General features: G+C 31.7%; 1 protein-coding gene across 3 annotated transcripts in view; it reads right to left on the reverse strand.

Annotated features, from left to right (window-relative positions):
* Positions 1-3,151: 3,151 nt before the first annotated feature.
* Positions 3,152-21,610, reverse strand: part of LOC145254646 (protocadherin Fat 4-like) — a 1,852,201-nt gene continuing 1,833,742 nt past the window's right edge. For all 3 annotated transcript variants that reach the window (XM_080113277.1, XM_080113278.1, XM_080113279.1), the window contains 2 exons: positions 15,052-15,135; positions 3,152-3,553 (listed from right to left, as the gene is read on the reverse strand). In XM_080113277.1, the coding sequence (XP_079969403.1) occupies positions 3,196-3,553; positions 15,052-15,135 (442 nt within the window). In that variant the 3' untranslated portion in view covers positions 3,152-3,195. The remainder of the gene's footprint in view (positions 3,554-15,051; positions 15,136-21,610) is intronic.

Raw genomic sequence — 21,610 nt, forward strand, 5'->3', positions numbered from 1 at the left:
ATTATTCGAATAAGGAATACAAAAATTTAAGGAAATAACTTTAATTTTTTGTATTCCTTGTTTGAATAATAAATTTGTAAATTATTTGATTTACAGAATTTAACTCCAAATTTTCATTCATATATATATATATATATATATATATATATGGAAAGAGAGAGCAGTATTCTTTGTAACGGTACTTGATAGTATAAACTGCTAAATTTTAGCCTGGTCTCACCACATGAAGTGGCAAATCTGCATAGGAATTGTGCAAAAAAAAAAAAAATAGTTTGAATCTTAGAGATCATGAATTGGCCGAGGCATCACCAAACCTCCGCACACCACCGAGATGGATGCTTTATGGAATCCTGTTCCAGAAATTCTTCTACTGAATCCTGTTACCGAAATATTAGTAGCAGAATTCTGTTACCGGCATTCTGAACGAGACAACAAGAGATATTTTAGAACCCCAGCAGATATACATGTATATTTTTTTTTATTTAAAAGAAATCTTTTCTTTTAATTTTTTTTTTTTCTCGCGCATAATATTTAACAATTAAATTGATGAGGGGTTCACAGTTAAAAGGGTTAAACAAATCAAAGTAGATCAAGGAGTATGGAGTGGGGAGTGGTAAAACTGAATTTTAGGAAATATTTTTGAGTATTCATAAAATGAGGAAGGAATAATTTGGTAATTTGAAACATCGTTAGAATGAAATAAAGTACCGATAATTTAAAAAGATATACTTACGAATTAAAAAAAAATTTCTGTTACAGCAGAATGAGTTTAGTGTAAGGAATATATCAGTGCGTAGTGTTGCAAAAACAAAAAGATGGAAGGTTTTTTTTATATTGATTTCCGACAAAAAAAAAAAAAAAAAAAAATGATCATTGTATATGTGTGAATATATATATATTCAATTCAAAACCCTTCAGTGAATATTATATATATATATATATATAGAGAGAGAGAGAATGACGAAGTTGTTTTAAAGCATATTCGACATTTGAAAATTGAGCAAACCGTCTTTATAAACCATGAATAAAATGCAAATGTTTTTTCTATTTAATTTTTTTATGTTAATTAAAAAAAAAAATGACAAAAATATTCACCTCTTATTCATGGTTTAACACGGCTTTTTGTTCAACTTTGAAATTTCATATATATATATATATATATATATATATATATATATATATATATATATATATATTTCTTTATTTACATACTGTACAATTAAGGTTTCAGCAAATAATACCCTGGGTTTCACGAAATCAAACAGAATAGATCAGAACACCCATCAGCCATTGAAATGGAGAATAAGTTTCAGAACTGGATGAAATCTTAATTGTATAGTATATAAATAAAACATATACTGTTCTAGTATTGTGTATATGTGTATATATATATATATATGTGTGTGTGTGTGTGTGTGCATCATTTATTTCTATTTTGAATATTACAGAAGTTCAGACCAACATGGGACCTTTAGATTTCAAGCTTGAGTAAGAGCAAAAAAAATTCTGTTTTTTTGAGTTTTTATTATAAACCACTCTTTCGCTTCCGTCAGCCATTTTTTATTTGTAAGGTTGCTTATAGGCGAAGTTGGTTGCTTTCTGGGAGACATTCACTCTTTTAGAATTGCTGATGATAATGGGAGAACAATTCATAAATAATACAGAAGAAAATGCTGAATCTTTTTCATCTAGGTATTCTCCCTCACCCCATATAAGATACCATGTTGATCTGAACTGTAATATTATATATATTGCTCTTATCAAATACTGAGCACTGTTGGATTTCTTTCTACCCAACAGAACCAAGAATTACATATATATATATATATATATATATAATCCATGCTGACTTTCCTATGTAAATACTTTGGCTATTTATAACAGTGGCACCATGTGCATTGAAGTATTTTTTAAAATTGATAATAATGACTGATTATATTTTTTTGTGTGGAAATATTTTGTTCGATAAGAGCGATGAGATTGTTAAGTAAGTATTTAAAATGACATGATTAAACATTGACCTATTGGCTTTTAGAAAAAGACACAAGATAAAAGACATCATATAAAATTATTTAACTTGTTTCATAGGAGAGATATATGCAAGTATTTATCTATTTTCGGAAAACAACTTTTATATAAGAAACTATTTCCATTTAAAAAAAAAACTAAAAAAAACTAAAAAACAAAAATTCCCCAAACAATCAAATCAGTAATTCCAAGGTCAGAGGTGTGAATTTCTGATATGACGAATTGTAATTTATACATTTATATTTGGACGAGTATCTTCATCCTGCTTGTTTTAGTTACAAGGTTTCAGCCATTGATTATGACAATGAGTTAAGACCATTTGAAGTAGAGACTAATTGCTGTATGCTCTACATAGTGTAGTGCTATCGCCTCTTAAAAGTATTAAGATGACGGAGTTATCTCCTCTTGAGTAATTAGCTGTTTAGAAAAGTAGAATGGTGACGCTTGCGTAGTAATGCAATTTGAAGTGGCTTCAAAAGTCCAACTTCCACTACTTGGAACCTGAGACTTTCTTCATAAAAAAAGGAAGTGTAATGATAAAATTAATTTTATAAATTAATGTCTGTGTTAAGATTTCTATCAAATTTAAAGTGTCATATTCCCACCATCCCTCCAATTCTTTTCTAAAAAAAAAAAAAGTGTAATAGTTACAACATTAATTTTATTATTTAACGCTTTTATGCATGATTTTACAGGTATCTACATACCTGATCTAATTTGTTTTTGAACCAAGTGTCTTCAAATTTAGTTAACTTTCGATAAGGCCCATAACAATTAGTATTGAAGGCAAAACATGAAAATTTATGACAACTTTTCTATTTGTTGTTGTGGAACAACAGTATGCAAGAAAGAATTAAGTTAATAAGAGGAGTTCTATACTGAGTCCTTGAAATCGATATATCCACAAAATCAAAGTTTATCATTATCTACAATATTGTGTTTGTTGGTTAAAGAGAAAGCAGCGGATAAAACATTGCAATGATATCAGTCAGGATAAAGATATTAGTCTGAAAAAAAAAAAAAAAAAAATTCCCCACCCTCTTCCCAAAATGTATTCAAATAATGTTTTTTTTTTTCTTTTGGAATTTCCGATGACTTTCTAATGAATATCTGAGATTCCTCATTTTTCTGAATGTGCGATGACCACATTTTTATCAAAAGGACTGATCATACTTTGGACCTGAAAGACGCTAACTTGGGTGTCGCCACCATCATGTAAGGGTCTTCCAGATGCGGTGGTGGTGGGGGGAAGTCCTCATAGTCTGGTTCGGGAATTGCTGGGATGGCGTAGTCAGTTTCCATAGTGTTGCGTGACGGAGTGTTTGAAGACGGCGAGGCAGAGTCCATGAAATGTCTGTCGGAACCTAGGCCAGGCAAATTGACTCCACCCATCGGACCAGTCGACTTGCGAAGGTGCGTGTACGCATTGTCCTTGGCTCCTCCGGTCCTCATGCTGGGTGAAAGCAATTGCTGGCTTTCATGCCCATCATGCCGAGTAGCACGAACCAAATCAGGTCGACGAGCGCTGAATAAAAACAAGGGAAATTTTAATCTGAGAGATACAATATGAAACAATACATACAAAGCAATATCGATGATATCGATTTTTTTTTTTTTGTTAATTATAAACATTGGGTACACAAGAAATGCAGTGGAAGATTGAGTATGACCAGTTTATATGCAAGAAATGTAAGATGAGGTCGAAAAAGTATATCTGGTCTGGCTCCACTAGATCAGGCTAGATACTGACTTCCTGACCCAAAAATGCTATTTTTTTTTTTTAAATCCTTTTTTCAAAATTCAATCAAGTTTTGTGAAGTCAAAAATAAAAATTTTCCTCCACAAAACAACCAAACACCATGAATAAATATTTGAAGATATAAAGAACTTGAAGCATAAAAACTTTTTTCAAAATTACTGGATTCAGCATTAAATTACCTGAAAAAGTTTGATATACAAAAAAACAAAAACAAACAAAAAAACAATGAATGTCAAAGAGTACGGTTTTCTCAGATTATAAAATAATTATCCTACTTAAAATATTCTATTTGACATCAAGTAACCCGTACATGTTTGTTACGCCATAAACCAAAATATAGCGAAGCTATTGATATTGTTCAGTAGTTAACTTGATGATGCCATTGGACGAGATCCTGCTTTCTAAGCCATTCTTCAACTTCGGTTTTACTTTTAATAGATTTCCAGAGATTTGAAGAGGTTTGATCCGATCAATCAACTGGATTTAGTATTTATAAGTTTGTTCCCATCCGTATTATTCACTCTGATTTAAAAAAAAAAAAAATAATCTTAATTCTCTTTTTTTTTTTTTTTCTTAAATAGATGCGAGATGATCGTGGCTGAAGGTAAATCATACCGAGTCCAAAGAAGACTCCCATTTTCTTGGAGTAATGCCTCTCCTTTTTGTAATCTTTTATCATGAGAAATATTTTCTAAAAAAAAATAATTATCCTACTTTATAATTCTGTTTAACAACGTTATTTGTCATTAAATAACCCATTGATGGTTGATATGTCATGAAATATTACTGGATGGCAAAGCTTTTGTTATTTAAAAAAAATCTTTATTTGAGGGTTACCGCTTATCAAGGCCCAAAAGCCACTCGAGAATAAGGGTTAATGAATGTAAAGTGGTAGTGAAGTAATCGTTATTGATGTAAATTGGGTGGAATTTGATTATTTATGAGGACGGCCCAACAGGAACTTGTTTACATTAGATTTGAAGGTTATCATGTTGTATTTAGCCAGGAAGCATGCCAGCGGAACAGTGTTCCAAAGGTGGGTAGTTTTGGAAAGAAGCTCTGTTCATGGAATCTGCATTTACATTTAGGCACAGATAGAGAGTGGGGAAAATCCTTTATAATGGTTTTAGCTAGTTTTTTTTTTTTTTTTTACACAGTGATCACCACTTATCAAGGCCCGGAAGCCACTCAGGGATAAGGGTTATTGCAAGTACATTACGTTAGTGTGGAGATTTGATGAAGTGTTTAATTAAGGGGGCGGTTCATTAGGAATTTGTTAACATTGGACTTGAAGACATCCAAGTTGTAGTCCGGAGGGAAGCAGGCAGAAGGAACAGAGTTCCACAGGCGTGCAGTTCTAAGAAAGAAGCTTTTGTTCATGGAATCCGCGTTTTGATTTAGGCACAGATATAGAGTGGGGGAAATTTTTCACAGTGGATTCAGCTAGACGGGTGTTTTTCGTGAAAGATTGGCGAGGGGGACCAGAGATTGGAGTTCAGACGAGCACCTGTCATGAAAATAACGATAAAACAAGGATAGGCTCGCAACGTCTCTTCTGTGGGAGAGAGGTTGCAGGGTAGAGAAAAGGGCATCCCCCACTAAGCCACGAAGTCTATTTTGTACTCTGTCAAGGCATGATAGGCTGTTTTTGGCCGCTCCTGCCCAGATATGGCAACAGTATTCCATCCTTGGACGTAGTTGGGTGTTTTTTGTGAAAGTTTGGCAAGGGGAGGCCATAGATAGGAGTTGAGATGAGCACTTACCATTGTTAGCTTAGTCATAGGATTGGGGCACAGAGTGGAGCAAGTGCTATTGTGACTGCAAGAGTTAAGAGGGAATAAGTTCAGGGAACTTCTGATATTACAAACAAGCAAAACATTACCACTATTCATCAAGGGAAGAGGCTATCGGGCATCTGTACACAATTAAATCTGGCCAGTGAAGGTTGAAGATATGGCAGCATATATTAACCCTGCTGGTCGATTACTTGGGCAGTCAGTAGTCATGCGTGTTTGATACGTGGTTTAAAAAATCCCAGATGTCCAAATGTTTCTGTATAGTACAGGGTGGAACACTAAAATTGTCACCCTAAAGAAGACAACACTACAGCTTTATTTTAAAACTTTTATTGTAAAAATAAATTCAGGTAACTTGATTATGTATTAGAGCTGACATCTATTCAATGTAGCCGCCTTCAGCCTCAATCACTGCCTTGATACGGGTCTGGAACTGGGAGCATGCCTTTTCCACAAGTGCTGGTGGATGCTTGGCGAATACTGGCAATCCGGTTTGTTTTGGCGTTGTAGGAGGTCATGTTGGTGATGTTCTCGCCGTATGACCAAATGAAGTAATCCAACAGATTCAGGTCGGGGAGGAGGGGAGGGCAGTAAGAGAAGGGTGCAAAGTCGTAGCACGCCTTTTGAAGCCAAGACAGGGTCTCTTTGGACTTATATAAAATATGCATATGACAAGCAAAACTTGGAACATTAAGCAAATAAGTTGGTTTCTATTTACTGTGTTAGAAAATTGCTTACACCCGATAGTATTTCTACAAACACACCATTCGCGCATGCATATAACACTTTTGTCACATTTGGGCTGGTAAATCACCACTAGCCTCTCCCGTCTTAGAAAGATTATGAAAAGGTCACCAATCTAATTATTCCTGCACTATCAACCAAGCTCGAAACCGTCTCATCTCCTTTGTTGAATCTCTATACCTGTTTTACACTTTATTTAATTGAATGCTTTCCTATAAACTCATTTCGTCTTTAATCCCTCGACATACATAACCCAACAAACCCGTTTATTAACAAAATCTTTCCTCTTCACTGTAGATATCGAAACGTCTCCTACACTTCTTTCTTCTGAGTGCTGACTTTGAAAATGTGAGTTTGCATGATGTGGCCTTCACTTGAAGCCACATCAAAGACCATAACCATAGCTGAAAACTTTGTTGAGCTGAACTCTCAAGCATTGAACCGTCTGCATTTGTATTTTAAGGGTGCTAAATTATGATAACATTTTAAAGTTACATTCCTAAATGTAATGTAATGTAAATAAATATTTATTCTAAATATTGATTATTCTAAAACACACTTTAGCTTTTAGACATGATAGAAAGCCCCTCTTGCTCTTAGGATTTGTACACAACTGGCCAACTAATAGATGAAATGTATGAAGAAAAAAAATAAAAACGTTTTCATCAAATGGAAATGGAATCATGTTGTCTTTACTTGGGTGACAATTTTATTGTTCCACCCTATAGAAAAATAAAATCTCAATAATAAATGAAACCGGCGGTCATAGACAAAAAGGCTGGTTGACTTATGGTCATCTGTTGATTATAAATGACGAATTTCAAAAAAGTTTGTTGTCTTTCGATAACAAAAGAATCATAGACGCATATGATTTATCATTGATTATTGAATTGTTTTTATTTAGAAATAGTTATTTGCAGCGCTGACACCACAACTAAGGCCAGACTGCATGGAGAGAAGCAATATACCAGCCATTCACCAAAGCACCTACGAAGAAGAACAGTATCTGACGAGGAACGGTCAGCTAATGTATTAAAAGTATTGCCACCTGAACTTAGGGTTGTGCACGTTTTGTGTGTTCAGAGCATCAGAGTAATAATTCCAGTGATCAGTAAATGTCTGGTCACATTTTGAAGAGTCCATCACTAGATGAAGATAAAAATGTAACCACTGGAACTTAGGGTTAGTGCACGTCGTAACTGACTCACTCGGCCTGGTTACAATGTGTTACATGGAGAGAAATAATGAGAATGACACAATGGATGTATAATGTGAATAGATGGATAGCTTAGATCTGATGACTTCAGAGGAAGATTAAGTCTGGACAGTATAGGAAAATGCATGCAGAAACAGGAGACTTTTATAGTATTGCCACAAGGAAAAAAGGGAATGAAAGATTTTAGGTTAGTAGATGTGAAACAACTGTTCCACACTTACTAACCCAAGAACAAGTTTAGTTCACATGAGAGGTTGGTTGGTTGTTTTTGTTTTACGGCATATCCACCCTTTTCGGGTTATTTAATGCCAAATCCAAAGATTTTGAAGAAAAAATTTTTTTAATAGAATATATTTGTTGTTTTCACGTCGGTTTCTATTTAACCCATAGTTGGGACCCTAACAGGTACTACCACTCCAGATCAGAGTGGACCTGGGAGCAATGGTAATTAAAGGGTGGCTCCACACTCCCCAAAGCCCGCAAGCTGGGGCCTCACCACTGGATATAGTTTAAGGTCAAATCCAGGACCCACATGAGAGGGATAAGGAAAATACAGGAGAAAGTGATAAGTATGAACTTGAGAGAAAGAGGGATAAACAAAGACCTGGCCAGAGGTTAGTTTGTTTGGAAGTCAATTTCTAAAAGCTGTTCAACACATGTTAACATCTCAAATAAATGTTGAACTGAATATAATGACGACAACATCAATATCGAATTATATATAGAAAGTAAAAATATGTCAGTACAGTGACATTACAATATATGGCAACACTTCAAAGCTAACGATAACCAAGATCTCTCCGAGTCTCTCTCTCTCCTTCGACCATAAGCATGTGGTGCAATGGGATAAAAAGTGTCTGGTTACTTTTAACGCATCAAAAACCAAGCTTTCCTCTTTTCATCATAAACGCTCTGATCCCCCACTTGGCCCCAATTATGAATAGCTCTCGCCAAAAAGAGGCTCTGTTTTGACAAACTTCTGGGGTTGACCTTCACTCCTGACTTGAAATGGAAGATGTGCATCAAATCTGTTGCCTATGTTACTGGAAAAATGGTTGCGTTATATTACCGTTCCAGACACAATTCTCTATCTGACACAATCCTCTATCTGTAGAAGAGCCAAATACGTCCTAAAATGAAAATACTGTTGCCATATCTATGCGGGAGCTGCTCGGAGCATCCTATTCTGCCTTAACAGAGTTCAAAACCAGCTTTGAAACCTAGTAGGCGATACCCTTTTTTCTTCTGTTTCCTCTTTTCGTTATTTTCATAGCAAGTGCTCGTCTGAGGTCCAATCTATGCCCTCCCCCCTTGCCAAACTTTCACAAAAAGCAGCTACGACGACCATCAACAGTTTCCCCCGACTCTCTATCTGTGTCTAAATCTAAACACAGATTCCATGAATAAAGCTTTTTTCTTAGAACTGCCCACCTATGGAACTCTGTTCCGCCAGCCTGCTTTCCAGCTGACTACAATATGGTCGTCTTAAAGTCTAATGTAAACAAGTTCTTGTTGGGCCACTCCCTAAATAATCCATTTTTACCCGATTTCCACCACTCACTGTTAATATTTTTAAAAATAAAAACCAATCAGTATTTTTTTAAATCTCAATATTTTTTAAATAAAAGCAATTAATATTTATTTTTTTAATAAAAATCAATAAAGTTTTAAATAAAAACAATGTTTTAATAAAAGCATTTTTAATAAAAACAATATTTTTTAATAAAAAATTAATATTTTTAATAGAAAGCAATTAAAATTTTTTAAAAATAAAAAGCAATTAAAATTTTTTAAAAATAAAAAGCAATTAAATTTTTTTAAAAATAAAAAGCAATTAAAATTTTTTAAAAATAAAAAGCAATTAAAATTTTTTAAAAATAAAAAGCAATTAAAATTTTTTAAAAATAAAAAGCAATTAAAATCTTTTAAAAATAAAAAGCAATTAAAAATCTTTTAAAAATAAAAAGCAATTAAAAATCTTTTAAAAATAAAAAGCAATTAAAAATCTTTTAAAAATAAAAAGCAATTAAAAATCTTTTAAAAATAAAAAGCAATTAAAAATCTTTTAAAAATAAAAAGCAATTAAAAATCTTTTAAAAATAAAAAGCAATTAAAAATCTTTTAAAAATAAAAAACAATTAAAAATTCTTTTAAATAAAAAACAATGCCAATAATAAGTTTTGATAATACAACACCAGATTTTTTTATTGTCTGCCCAAGCTAATAACTGGGAAATTATTATTTTCAATTAGAAAACAAAATGTGCAAAAAAAAAAAAAAAAAATAAATAAATGAAAAATTGGTAAAATAAAGGCAACACAAAAGAGCCAAATCTAATGATATATATTTTGGGAAGTATGCATAAACGTACGGGTGGAGGGATTCAATTTTACATTAAATTTCAATTGCAAAACTGAACACACCTCTTTAATTTTATACATCGTTTTTCTTTTATTTGTGACCTGGAGTTTCTGAATTGGGTAATTAACATTATAAAAGTTTTATTAAAAAACTCCACCAAATTTTATTTGCCCATAAAAAAAATTTAAAAAAAGAAAAAACACAAAACATGAAAAAATTTTTAATTAAAAAAGAAATAAAATAAAAATACAGTGCAAAAAAAAAAAATATGAAGAGAATCAAGTTTTGAGATGATAAAAATGCAACACCAAAATTAAGCCAGTATATATCTTTGCTTACGTGGAGAGGGGGGATCAATTTACAGTAAATTTACATAGCAAACTGAACCCCCTCTTAAATTTTAAGAAAAATATTTTATAATATTCGTGATTCGAATTAATTATTTGTGACGTGAAACGTTTTTAATTGGCACATATAAACATAAGAGACTACTCATTTCTGACTGCCTAAAATACGTATCCACACTGTATCTACTATTACTAATGATGGGACGATTCCGATATTTTTTCTAATTCTAATATAGTTACTGATTCTGTTATAAATTCCTGATTCCAATTCTTTTATTAGGTTGATGCAAAAATAATGTTTTTTGACATGAAGTTGAACGTCGAAAAACGACATTTTTGAACCAACCTAATAAAACCTATAAAATATTTAGCTTATTTATATAGTTATTTTTATTTATTTTTTAAAATTTTTTGGATCACTATAAAAACTCATGTGATATGTGCATATATTTTCTCAAACATAAAAATACAATTGAGGAGGGGGGTGATCTATCTATATATATATATATATATATATATATATATATATATACTTGAATTTTACTAGTAATGTAAAATTAAAAAATATTTATCATCAGTACCAGCAATTGAACATTAAGTTTTAAACAAAAATAAACAAATAAAGACTATTAAAAGAATCGTTTTTTGGCATCAGAAAATAGGCAAAAAATTTTACGATACCCCCTGATTTTTTTTTTTTTTTTTTTTTTTTAACAAATTTTGATTTGTATTCCAGTAAATCGCCCCAACACTACTAAAAACATTGTCAGTACTGTTTGTAGAAAAAAATATTTAAAAAAAAAAATATTCAGTTCTTTTCTATCCCCGGAAAAAAAGTAATGCTTATCTGTGAATTAGGAGCACCAATGACTTATCATCGATATTTGGTAAAATGTTATTCAATCATTTTTAACAATGTTTGCTTAAATTAAAAAAATGCTGCCTCAAAACACATTCTCTCTCTCTCTCGATATATATATATATAGAGAGAGAGAGAAACGGAGAGGCAACATTTTTTAATTTAAGCAAACCTTGTTAATAAATAATTATATATATATATATAAATAAATAAAATAAAGTAGTAGCGTTCGTATGTGTGTATGTATAACTCTTCTACAGCCCACACCCATGGCTCGATTATGAACAAACCTTGGATGATGATGGTGCACACAATATTTCAAGGTTAAGGTCAAAAGCCAAGGTCACAGCCTATGTATATATATATATATATACTCTCCTACAGCCCCCACTACTGGACAGACCAAACTTGACATGATGATGGTCTCTGCCCTAGGGATGCACACCATTTTTAAGGTCAAAGGTTAAGGCCATATTTAGTGCGGCTTTTCATGAACTTCTCCACCTAGGGATGGTACACACCAAGTTGAGGTTCGTCACCATCCTGGGGGGGGGGCAGCATTATAACGCTAGCCAACTTCTTTGTGAATTTGAATCAGATCACCCTCCTCCATCCCCATTCACTCAACCAATTAAACAAATGTTAACCATTTGTGATTCTTTGTAATTGTAATTCAATTTTTATGTGTAACAATATGTTAGCTTTGATATAATCTATTTGCTTTAAAGTTCATGCTTGGATTTCAGTCACTTCAGGAGGTAGTTAAAAAATTTTTAAAACAGCTTAAGAAATATTTGCTCTTACAGCATCCACTTACTGCAAGGGTGTCCATGAAGTTAGTACCTGTACAAAGTGCAGGTATCGTTGCTAATATATATATATATATATATATATATATATATATATATATATACAGGGTGTCCACAAAGTTTGGCTACATTATGTAACCAGACTTTGTGGGCAGTGTAGATTATGCAGCCAGACTTTGTGGACATCCTGTGTATATATATGTGTATATATATATATATATACATATAAAATTATGCACACACACACTGTCCAAGCCATCTAATATCTGGATGCACAATCTTATTGGCAGATGGTCTTTACACTGTCAACAACAACAAAGTATGCAAATACCTCCATTGGAAGATCTGTGGAGAGATGCGACTTGACAGATCGCTGAACATCTAGGAACATTTATTTATTTATTGTGGACTATTATCCTTGTTTGTCTTAGTTGTTTTTTCATGACGTTTCAGCCAACTATTCCTATCACCTTCGCTAGGTGGTAACCACAACGGGATAGGAACTCTGAATCTTCTAACTACATTCTCAGCAATTACTGCCATCCATAGTTGTTGTCGTCTCACCAGGTCTGGCTGGCTTTGGGTAGGATTGAAACTGCTACCTTCAGACAATTCTCACCTGGAACCGTAGAGATTCAACATCTCTATCCACTCTGCCATGGGCCACACTGTCCACCATAACAAAGTATGTAAATACCTCCATTGGAAGATCTGTGGAGAGATGCAACTTGACAGATCGCTGAACATCTAGGAACATGAAACATGACCGATAACATCAAACGGAAAAGTGACCATGTTCTATGACAAAGACATACACGCGGGCAGATACATAAAAGACAAGGCCATCAAGCCAGACATTGTAATATGGAACAAGCCTGAAAGAATTGCACTCATTATTGATGTCACAGTCGCAAATAACTTTGGCTTTAATAGAGCTGAATGGGAAAAAATAACAAAATACCAGGAGCTAAAAAATGATCTAAAAACATGGTCTCTGAAAGAAATAAACATTATACCGGTTGTGATAAGAGCAACTGGCCTAATAAAAATGTCTTCAGAAATACTTAGAAGCAATCCCAGGAAACCCAAGCTGAATGAAATACAGATAACAGCTGTAAAGGGAACAGTGTCTATTCTTCAATGAGCCCTCAGATACAATTTTATATCGTAATGAAATCAAGCGCAAGCTTCAGGAGGAGTTAGCTCCCTTGATCTCTTAAAACTAAATGAAGTAAAAATAAAAAAATAAATTAGATTGAGATAATAAGAGAAAAACCTTAATTTAAGAGTAATGAAAACATTTTAATTTGTAAAACTAACAATAGAAAAGAGTACTCTGTTAAACAATAATCTATCATCTCTCTATAGAGAGAAAGATCAAATGCCAGTACATACTATAGTGTGGAACATATTTTGGTTAACATTGGTCAGTCTGAAACGAGACATCTATTACGTTCACATGCACTCATTATTTGCCCGCAAAAAGTAAAAATAAAAATCTGAAAAGTATTATGTTTTTTGGGAGCGTGATGACGTTTTATTGAATCCAAAACAAGATGGCTGCCAAAGGGAAATAATCCTCCATGACTTTTCATCTACATTTTGCAGTGACCAGGAACTGATTTTCACAAGCTGTTTACAATAAAATTAAGAGTTATCCCCCTTGATATATCATATTCCCCCCCCCATATGTCTTGGCAGCCATATTGTTTTTTTTTTTAGTTTACAAAATTGTCATCACACCATTTTTAAAGTAAGAAACAAAATAACTTGGCAAGTGTAAATGGTAAAAAGTTTTTTTAAGGCTGAAAATATGTGCAATAAAATAAAAATAGTGATAATAAATTATATTTAGTTAATTATTGTTGTTAGTATTATTTTGGGCAGAACTTCAGTTGAATTACGTCCCCTTTTTTTCAAACTTTGTTCACAATTTTTTTTTTCTAAAAAATATTTCTTCAGTTTATTATCAATTAGAGCTGCTTCTCTAATGTTACGTTGACTTGTTATTATGCAAAAATATATGTATATTTCAAATATTTTTTTCTATTTAAAATTTAAAAAGATTTTGAGTTTGCAAATCTAAGCTGGCAAATATTTGAAAACTTAAACATGATTTCGTCTGATTGATTTATTTTTTGTAGCCAGTTTTACTTAAATTTTGGCTTTGACTTTGTAGTAAAATTGTTGCATTTTTACTAAGTTTTTTTCCCTCAAAATGAGAAAATCTCAAATAAAAACAAACTTTTTTTTTTAGCCCAAACAAGGCATATTGCCACTTGGACATAAAGGATCATGTCTAACAGGGAATGGAGTTAAGCAGTAAAATGCCTGTTCAATTTACATTTAAACTTTTGCAGTTATGTACAATCAAGGAAACAGGGAGGGAATTCCAAAGTCTGGCAATTTGAGGGAAGAAACTATAGTTTTTCCAGCATCTAGCGACCTCAACAGTTAAGGGGTGGGATTTTGCTACTTGTTGGGTAAGTCAGGAGTATGTATGTCAAGGGGGTACAAGGGCTATAAGTTTACCAGAGCACATTCCATTAAAATATTTGTAAAACAGGCACAGGGATGCGGCAATGGGACAGAGATTGAAGTTAGGTTGATAGTGTGGGACCCGTATTTTGACTAAAACTTTAAATATTATTTTTGTACACGTTAGAATAATATGTCTAAATTATATTTATGAACTTACTGAGGATTTCTCCAAAAGTTAAATGATAAAGATAAATATTAGGAATTAAGAATTTCAATAACTTTATTAATTTATAAAGGGGTGTCTTGTTTTTAATGCTAATTCATTGTGAAATAATCCCTTACTTATGGACCATTAAAATGAGTGTTATTTGAAAATAAAGGGTCTATTCTACAGCATATCATTCCTTGCCTATTGCTTCCATTTCAGTTGGTGCTCATAGCTTTCCACTTTGTTACAACCTCCTAAAACCTAACTATATACTGCATAGAATGCTTCAAGAAAACATTTTCTCTCTCTTTTTTGTTTTAATCTTTAATACTTAATCGGTTCTAAACTGAAGAAATATTTTGAAAAAAAATTGTTCACAAAAATTTCAAATGGTGGATAATCCATCTGAAATTCCACCTTTTTTTTTTTTATTAACAACTTACTGGGGTAGAGAATGTTTGTCATGGATAGCTTCATGGTACTGGTCCTCTTCTGGAGGCATTTGGCGTGGTCGACGTTGTGTACGTCTGAAAAGTACATAAATGCAGGGAGTTAAAACAAACCCCTTCATTTCCGCACCCCTTCATCCTCCTTCTCCATGTAAAACATTTAAATTCTTTTTTATTTATTTAAAAAAATAATTAATAAAAAAAACTTCTTTTTAAAATAAAGTAAAAGAAAGAATGGCCGACATATACCAACATTTCTAGCCTCCAACTAAAATTGTTGTGATTCAAATTTTAAAAAGTAAAGTTTGTATTGGTCAATCAATATCCAAATTACAATTTTCAAAAAAAATATATTTAACTGAATTTTTCTTATAAAAAAATTTTCATTTAAATTTTACATAAAATTTCCATTTTTTTTGTTGTTAAAAAACTATTTAAAAAAGCCTTTTGAAAAGAAAGGTTCAATTTGCATTTAACTCCTCTAAAAGATAAAATTTAAAAAAATTCATAATATGGAATTGATTTTCATTCAATATAATAATCGGTTTGCATGCATATTAATTTTTCCAAGCTATTTCCATTTTGAACATCATAGGAAATAAATGGTGCTGGTTAATTTGACGATCCCGCTCACTTATGTTCCTCATTTTCTTTTTTTTATTTAATTTTCATAGAATTTTTGATAAAAAAGACAATTTTATTTTTTTGTACAATCCCGAAAATGTAGGTCAAAATAAATATTGTTTTAAATATAATAAATAAGAATGCTTGCAAACTGGTTTTTTTTTTTCAATACGTTTATATATTTATTTTTATATATATATATATATATATATTACATAATGTTTTGTTTTTAAATCCCCAAAACTGTTTCATGGTAAACAACTGATGATCCCTTAAAAATAAATTATTATCGGTACTATAGTGAATTCGAGAGAGCAAGTTTATACAGTGATTGAATGACTTACTGACTAAATGGTTTTCTAACGAATGATGAAATTTTTTTTTTTTTTTTCAATTTTTTGTATAGTTTTAAAGATTAAAAACTTCTAAGACTAATATATATATATATATATATATATATATATATATATATATATATATATATATAATCTGTGGAAATATGATTTTATCAATTGTTTCACTTTTTATATACAAATCCTTAATTTAAGAAGCTCAATGTGATTATATATATATATATATATTCAGAACATGAGAGATTATATAATTATTTCCACAGCCAAACAACATCGCAGCTCATAAGAGCCATGACAGCCAACAAACCGGAAGTTCAAGACTCGAGTTTTGCCCTCATTTGGGCTCATCAGTTAAACATATCCGAATCAGGATTCGAAACCTGATGCAAGAGGCTCAGATTTGGAATCTCGAGTTCGGATATGTCTAACTGATGAACACAAATGAGGGCAAAACTCCAGTTTGGGACTTCCGGTTTGTTGGTTACCAATGGTTTTTGTGAGCTGTAACGTAGTTTGGCTGCGAAAATAATATATATATATATATATATATATATATATATATATAAAATAATATTGAATGAAAAATGAAGAACATAACTTTATTATATCATCAGAACAATAAGTTTTTCGGCCATTTTAATTACTTTTTACTTATTCCTTCATTTTCATTTCTATCTATATTTGCATTTTGTATAATTCTGGCCCTTCTCTTCTCATGAGAAACATTTAACTTCGAAATGCCATTTTTTTTTCCTTAATTTTTCCCCCTCAACATTTATCTTATTGTTCTGATGATATAATAAAGCTTTCATTCCTCATCTTTCATTTAATATTATTGTTTGCTTAGTAGTGTCGAGCTTTTCTTATCTTGATAAGTTTTACTCTTTGATAGCATAATTATATATATTTTAAATATTCACAGAAATAATGAATGTTGAATGTAACATTTTAAAAAATGTAATAAGATATAGAAAATAAAATAAATGAAGGTTCTTATACAAAGAGAGGCGACAGATCGATTTTTAAAATGTACTTTTAAGCAAAACCAACGTTACTTACTGAATTGCCATGTCGAAAATAGTAATATATCAAAAAGATTACAAAAATTCATTGAATAGAAAAAATGCTATTGTGTTTTTAAATAATAATAATAAAAAAAAGCTTTTGCTGTCAGATAAACATGTTGGACCCCCATTATGATGCAATCTAAAATATGCTTTCTGAGCTATGTCCTCTGTTTCTGCAAGCTTTATGGTCTACTCTCTCTCATTTGTCATCTTTCAGGACGCTTCACCATGGAATCTACACGACTTCTCTAGTTCTCGATCTTGCAAGACAGTTTGCAGGTCCCGAACACTTTCCAATCCTGTGTCCTGTAGCAGGTTGCCAATGTAGGTCATTCTTCTACCACGGTTTGGGTGTCCATCTGTTCGTATCCTCTTTGCTGTGTCTCATGCAGTGACTGGCTACTCTCGTCCTTCTCTGCTGTACTTTCAGTGATACTGGTGATAGGTCACCATAAATCTGTTGGTTTGCTGCGTAGCTTCTCCATGAGGACCATCTTGAGCATCCGTGTGTAACAGTCATCCAATCTCTTCTTCAGCGCATTTGTAAGAGTCCATGCCTCAGCACCATAGAGAAGGACTTTCTACTGTGCCAACAGAGAGTCTTACTTTCAACTTTTCTGAGAAAGTGGATGGTCATATCTTCCTCAGCTTGTGACATGCACTCCATGCCAGTGCTTTTCTCACTTCAAAATCTTTTTTAGTGCTCTACGCGAAAACATCTACGAAAAATGGAAATTTCCCCAATTTTCTGTAAAAATTATTTTTAACTATAAATAACTTTCTACTCGAATTTTCGTCCTTTTTGGATATATTACTATTTTTGGCATGACAATTAAGAAATATTGTTTTTGCTTAAAAGGACATGTTTAAAAAAGATCGGTCTGTCACTTCTCTTTGAACAAGCATCTGAATTAATATTATCCGCAGGCATTCAAAAATAAGAATTTCACATAAAATAAAATTAAATTATGGATTCAGTAGATGATATTGCCCAAAAAATTATGTTTAAATAAGCGGTGCCCAAGAAATTCCTGGATGTGGCTATTGAATTGTAAACACATTTTTTAAAAATAAATATCTTTATTTACATTTTTTTTTTTCAATATGATTTTTTAGAGAAACATTTTCACATAAGTAATGAATATCGGTGGTTGTTTTTGCTTTATGGCATATCAACCCTTTTCAGGTTATTTAATGCTGAATCCAGTTATTTTGAAGAAAAATTTTTTAATAGATTATTTTATTTTTTTTTTTTTTCAAGTCATTTTCTATTTAACTCATTGTTGGGACCTTAACAGGTACTACCACTCCCAGTCAGAGTGGACCTGGGAGCAATGGCAATTAAAGGGTGGCTCCACACACCCTACAGCCCGCATGAATTTCACATATAATGTAATTAAATTATGGATCCAATAGATGACATTGCCAAAAAATTGTCTAAATAAGCAGTACCCAATAAGCACTGATTGATTGTACTCACTTTAAAACGTGTAATCGGTTTGAAAATCATACAGTGTTTATCAGTATATTTGAAAAAGGCAAATGGCGGCGTGCTCGCTGTTAAATATGGTAAGTTTGGAAAAATGAGTTCAAACTAAATAATTATATAAAATACTGGTAGAAACTCACTCAATATGTTACCATGAGATAGGCGGACGTATATTCGGTAGGTTTCTAACAGTAGTTTGTGTAATTATTTAGTTTGAACTCATTTTCCCAAACTTACCATATTTAACAGCGAGCACGCCGCCATTTGTCTTTTTCAAATATACTGATAAACAGTGTATGATTTTCGAACCGATTACATGTTTTAAAGTGAGTAAAATCACTAAAAACTTTTCCAGAAAGGTAGAAGAGTAACTTATCTTACCTTTGATAACATTTATTTGTTATATATTTGTTTTTTTGACCACGTTTTCGAATCTGTGTATAGTAACACCAACCCAAGAATATAATTAGGTGAGGTTGCCAAATTAATGAACACTATTTATTTTCTATATTAATTTCTATTTTATTATTTAAAAATTTGTACACTTTTGCCGCTTCACTATTTTTAAGTAGTTTTTTTCAGGTTAAATTCAAGGGTTCTTGGCCTTCAGGCCAGGCTCCGATGTGCTTGAGGTATTGTGGTAAATGAGAACTTTAGCTGGGATCAAGGATGATCATAGATATTCCCTCCCCAATTTTTGAGTGGCCTTGTGCCTAATTTTTTGTTTATTTCTGTTTTGGTTTTCAGAGTGAATAAAAAATATATTACTCAAAGTGTAGTATCTGTTCTGATGCTACACTTCATTTTTTTTTGTCTCGGTTAATGGAGGAGTAATTCTTCATGACGGATATTTTTTTTTATTTTTGTTACTAACCAGAATACCCTCTTTTGGGAGCTGGTTCCCCTCTCTCCCGTTAAAAACCGGCCTTATGTCTAACTCTGCCCTCGTGGGGAGGCAAGTAAGCAAAAAAAAAAAAAAAAAAAATTAGGTTTCACGATATCTTTATATTATTAAATTGTTAGGTGGAAGCACAGAATAGTTAAAATACCCTCCTCTCCCCTCCCCATGTTAAGAATGGCTTTCAAAATAACATTATTTCAGCACGGTGGCAAAAGTAGTCAAGTACCAAAATTTTTTAACAGTCTGAAAAAAATATATACACCGTTTACTTCGATATTCAAAACCGGAAATGGCTCAGAGAAGTTGATGAACGCACGAAAACCTAATAATTTGATTTGTTTTTTCTAAAAGAATTTGCTGCTTGTTAAGATTGCCAACAAATCCATTTTTTAAATATGTGGATTTAAGCAAAAACGACAGAACTTAATTGCCATGTCGAAAATAGGGTACTTGTACAGTTTAGTCAAGACATTAAAAAATGAAAATATCGAAAAAAGTTTAAATTGTATGTATCCGTTATGGAACGAAATTCTCTGAAAAAAAATTTCACTTAATTTCATCAAGTAGTTTTTTTCTTTTTTTACAGTGAAAAAGCAATTTATTATGATACCGAGCAAAATGTTCGATTTAACTAGTATTAAAGATGGGAAGGGGTGTCAGCGCCTTAACTGGAGTTATCTCCCTTTGGCATTTCTAAAATTCAAACAAAATTTTTTATAAATCCAAGATAGCCGCCTTCAACGCGCTTTCATAAAAACATGTTTTTCCGCTGTAAAAAAAAAGAAAACTACTTGATGAAATTAAGTGAAATTTTTTTCCGGAGAACTTCGTTCTATAACGGATACATACAATTTTAACTTTTTTCGATATTTTCATTTTTTTAATGTCTTGACTAAACTGTACAAGTACCGAAAATAGTAATATATCCAAAAATTACGAAATGCATCGAGTAGAACAACTGCTATTGTGTTTTTAGTAAACAAAAGTCGATCGGAATGGTCTAAAACAGTACGTCGACCATTAAAGCTGCGAAAAGGGACATATGTCCCCTGTATTCGCAATTTTCAAAGTGTTCACATCTAGGGAAAATGCATTTCCCCCAATTTTCCGTAAAAATTACTTTTAACTTTAAATAATTTTCTACTCAATGAATTTTTGCAATTTTTGGATATATTACTATTTTCGACATGACAATTAAGCACTGCTGTTTTTTTGCTTAAACTAGCATATTTAAAAAATCAATCTGTTGACTATCATGTGAAGAGACAGCACCAAGAATTTAAGAACAAATTTAAAAGTTGCAGAAAATATAAACTCTTGGACGATTATTTTATTTAAAACTTAGAATAGTAAGCTAAATCCCTAACTTAAAAATCGAACAAATCAGTTTAAAGAAAATCTGAAAATTCGGTGCTTAAGCGATATTAACCAGAAAATTTGAAACAATAAACCACCAAAAAAATAGGAAGGAAATGCTGTATATGTCTGCCATCTATAAATCTCATTTTTTATTTTATTTATTTATTTTCTTTTTTTTTAGAATATTTCTAAAAGTATAAGTAATATTGTTTTTTAGAGTAAGCAATTGGGGCAAATAATAAAATATCTTATTTTCTTTTTTAAATACATACGTTTTGTTTTATTTTTAAACGGTACATGATTTGGAAACATCTGATTCCTTTATCAAACAAGTTTCAAATTCCATTAATAACATTCTTATATGAAAACCTTTTTTGCAACTTATTATTTTTATGCTGTGTTGCAGTTTATTTAATACATTTTTTACTGAAGTTGAAATAAATCTTTTTCCTATAGAAGTTTGGTCACGTCTTTGAAAAAATTTCGTAAGATTAATTTGAGAATATTAGAAAACCCCCAAAAAGTTATGAAATATTTTATTAAAAGATTAATATCATTTTTTTTTCTGAGATTTTCGGTGTAATACACATTTTTCAAAGAAGACTTGCCTTTTATTTTTATTTATTTATTTTTTTTTTTTGACATCTTAATTTTTCCGATAGAAAGAAAACTAAAAAAAAAGTCTTCTTTGAAAAAGGTGTATTACAAAAAAATTGTTTTTAATCATTTAATAAAATATTTCATAACATTTTCGGTTTTC

This window comes from Euprymna scolopes, chromosome 30 (genome assembly GCF_053919585.1).
Source record: "Euprymna scolopes isolate OS-2025 chromosome 30, ASM5391958v1, whole genome shotgun sequence".
NCBI classification, from domain to species: Eukaryota; Metazoa; Mollusca; class Cephalopoda; order Sepiida; family Sepiolidae; genus Euprymna; species Euprymna scolopes.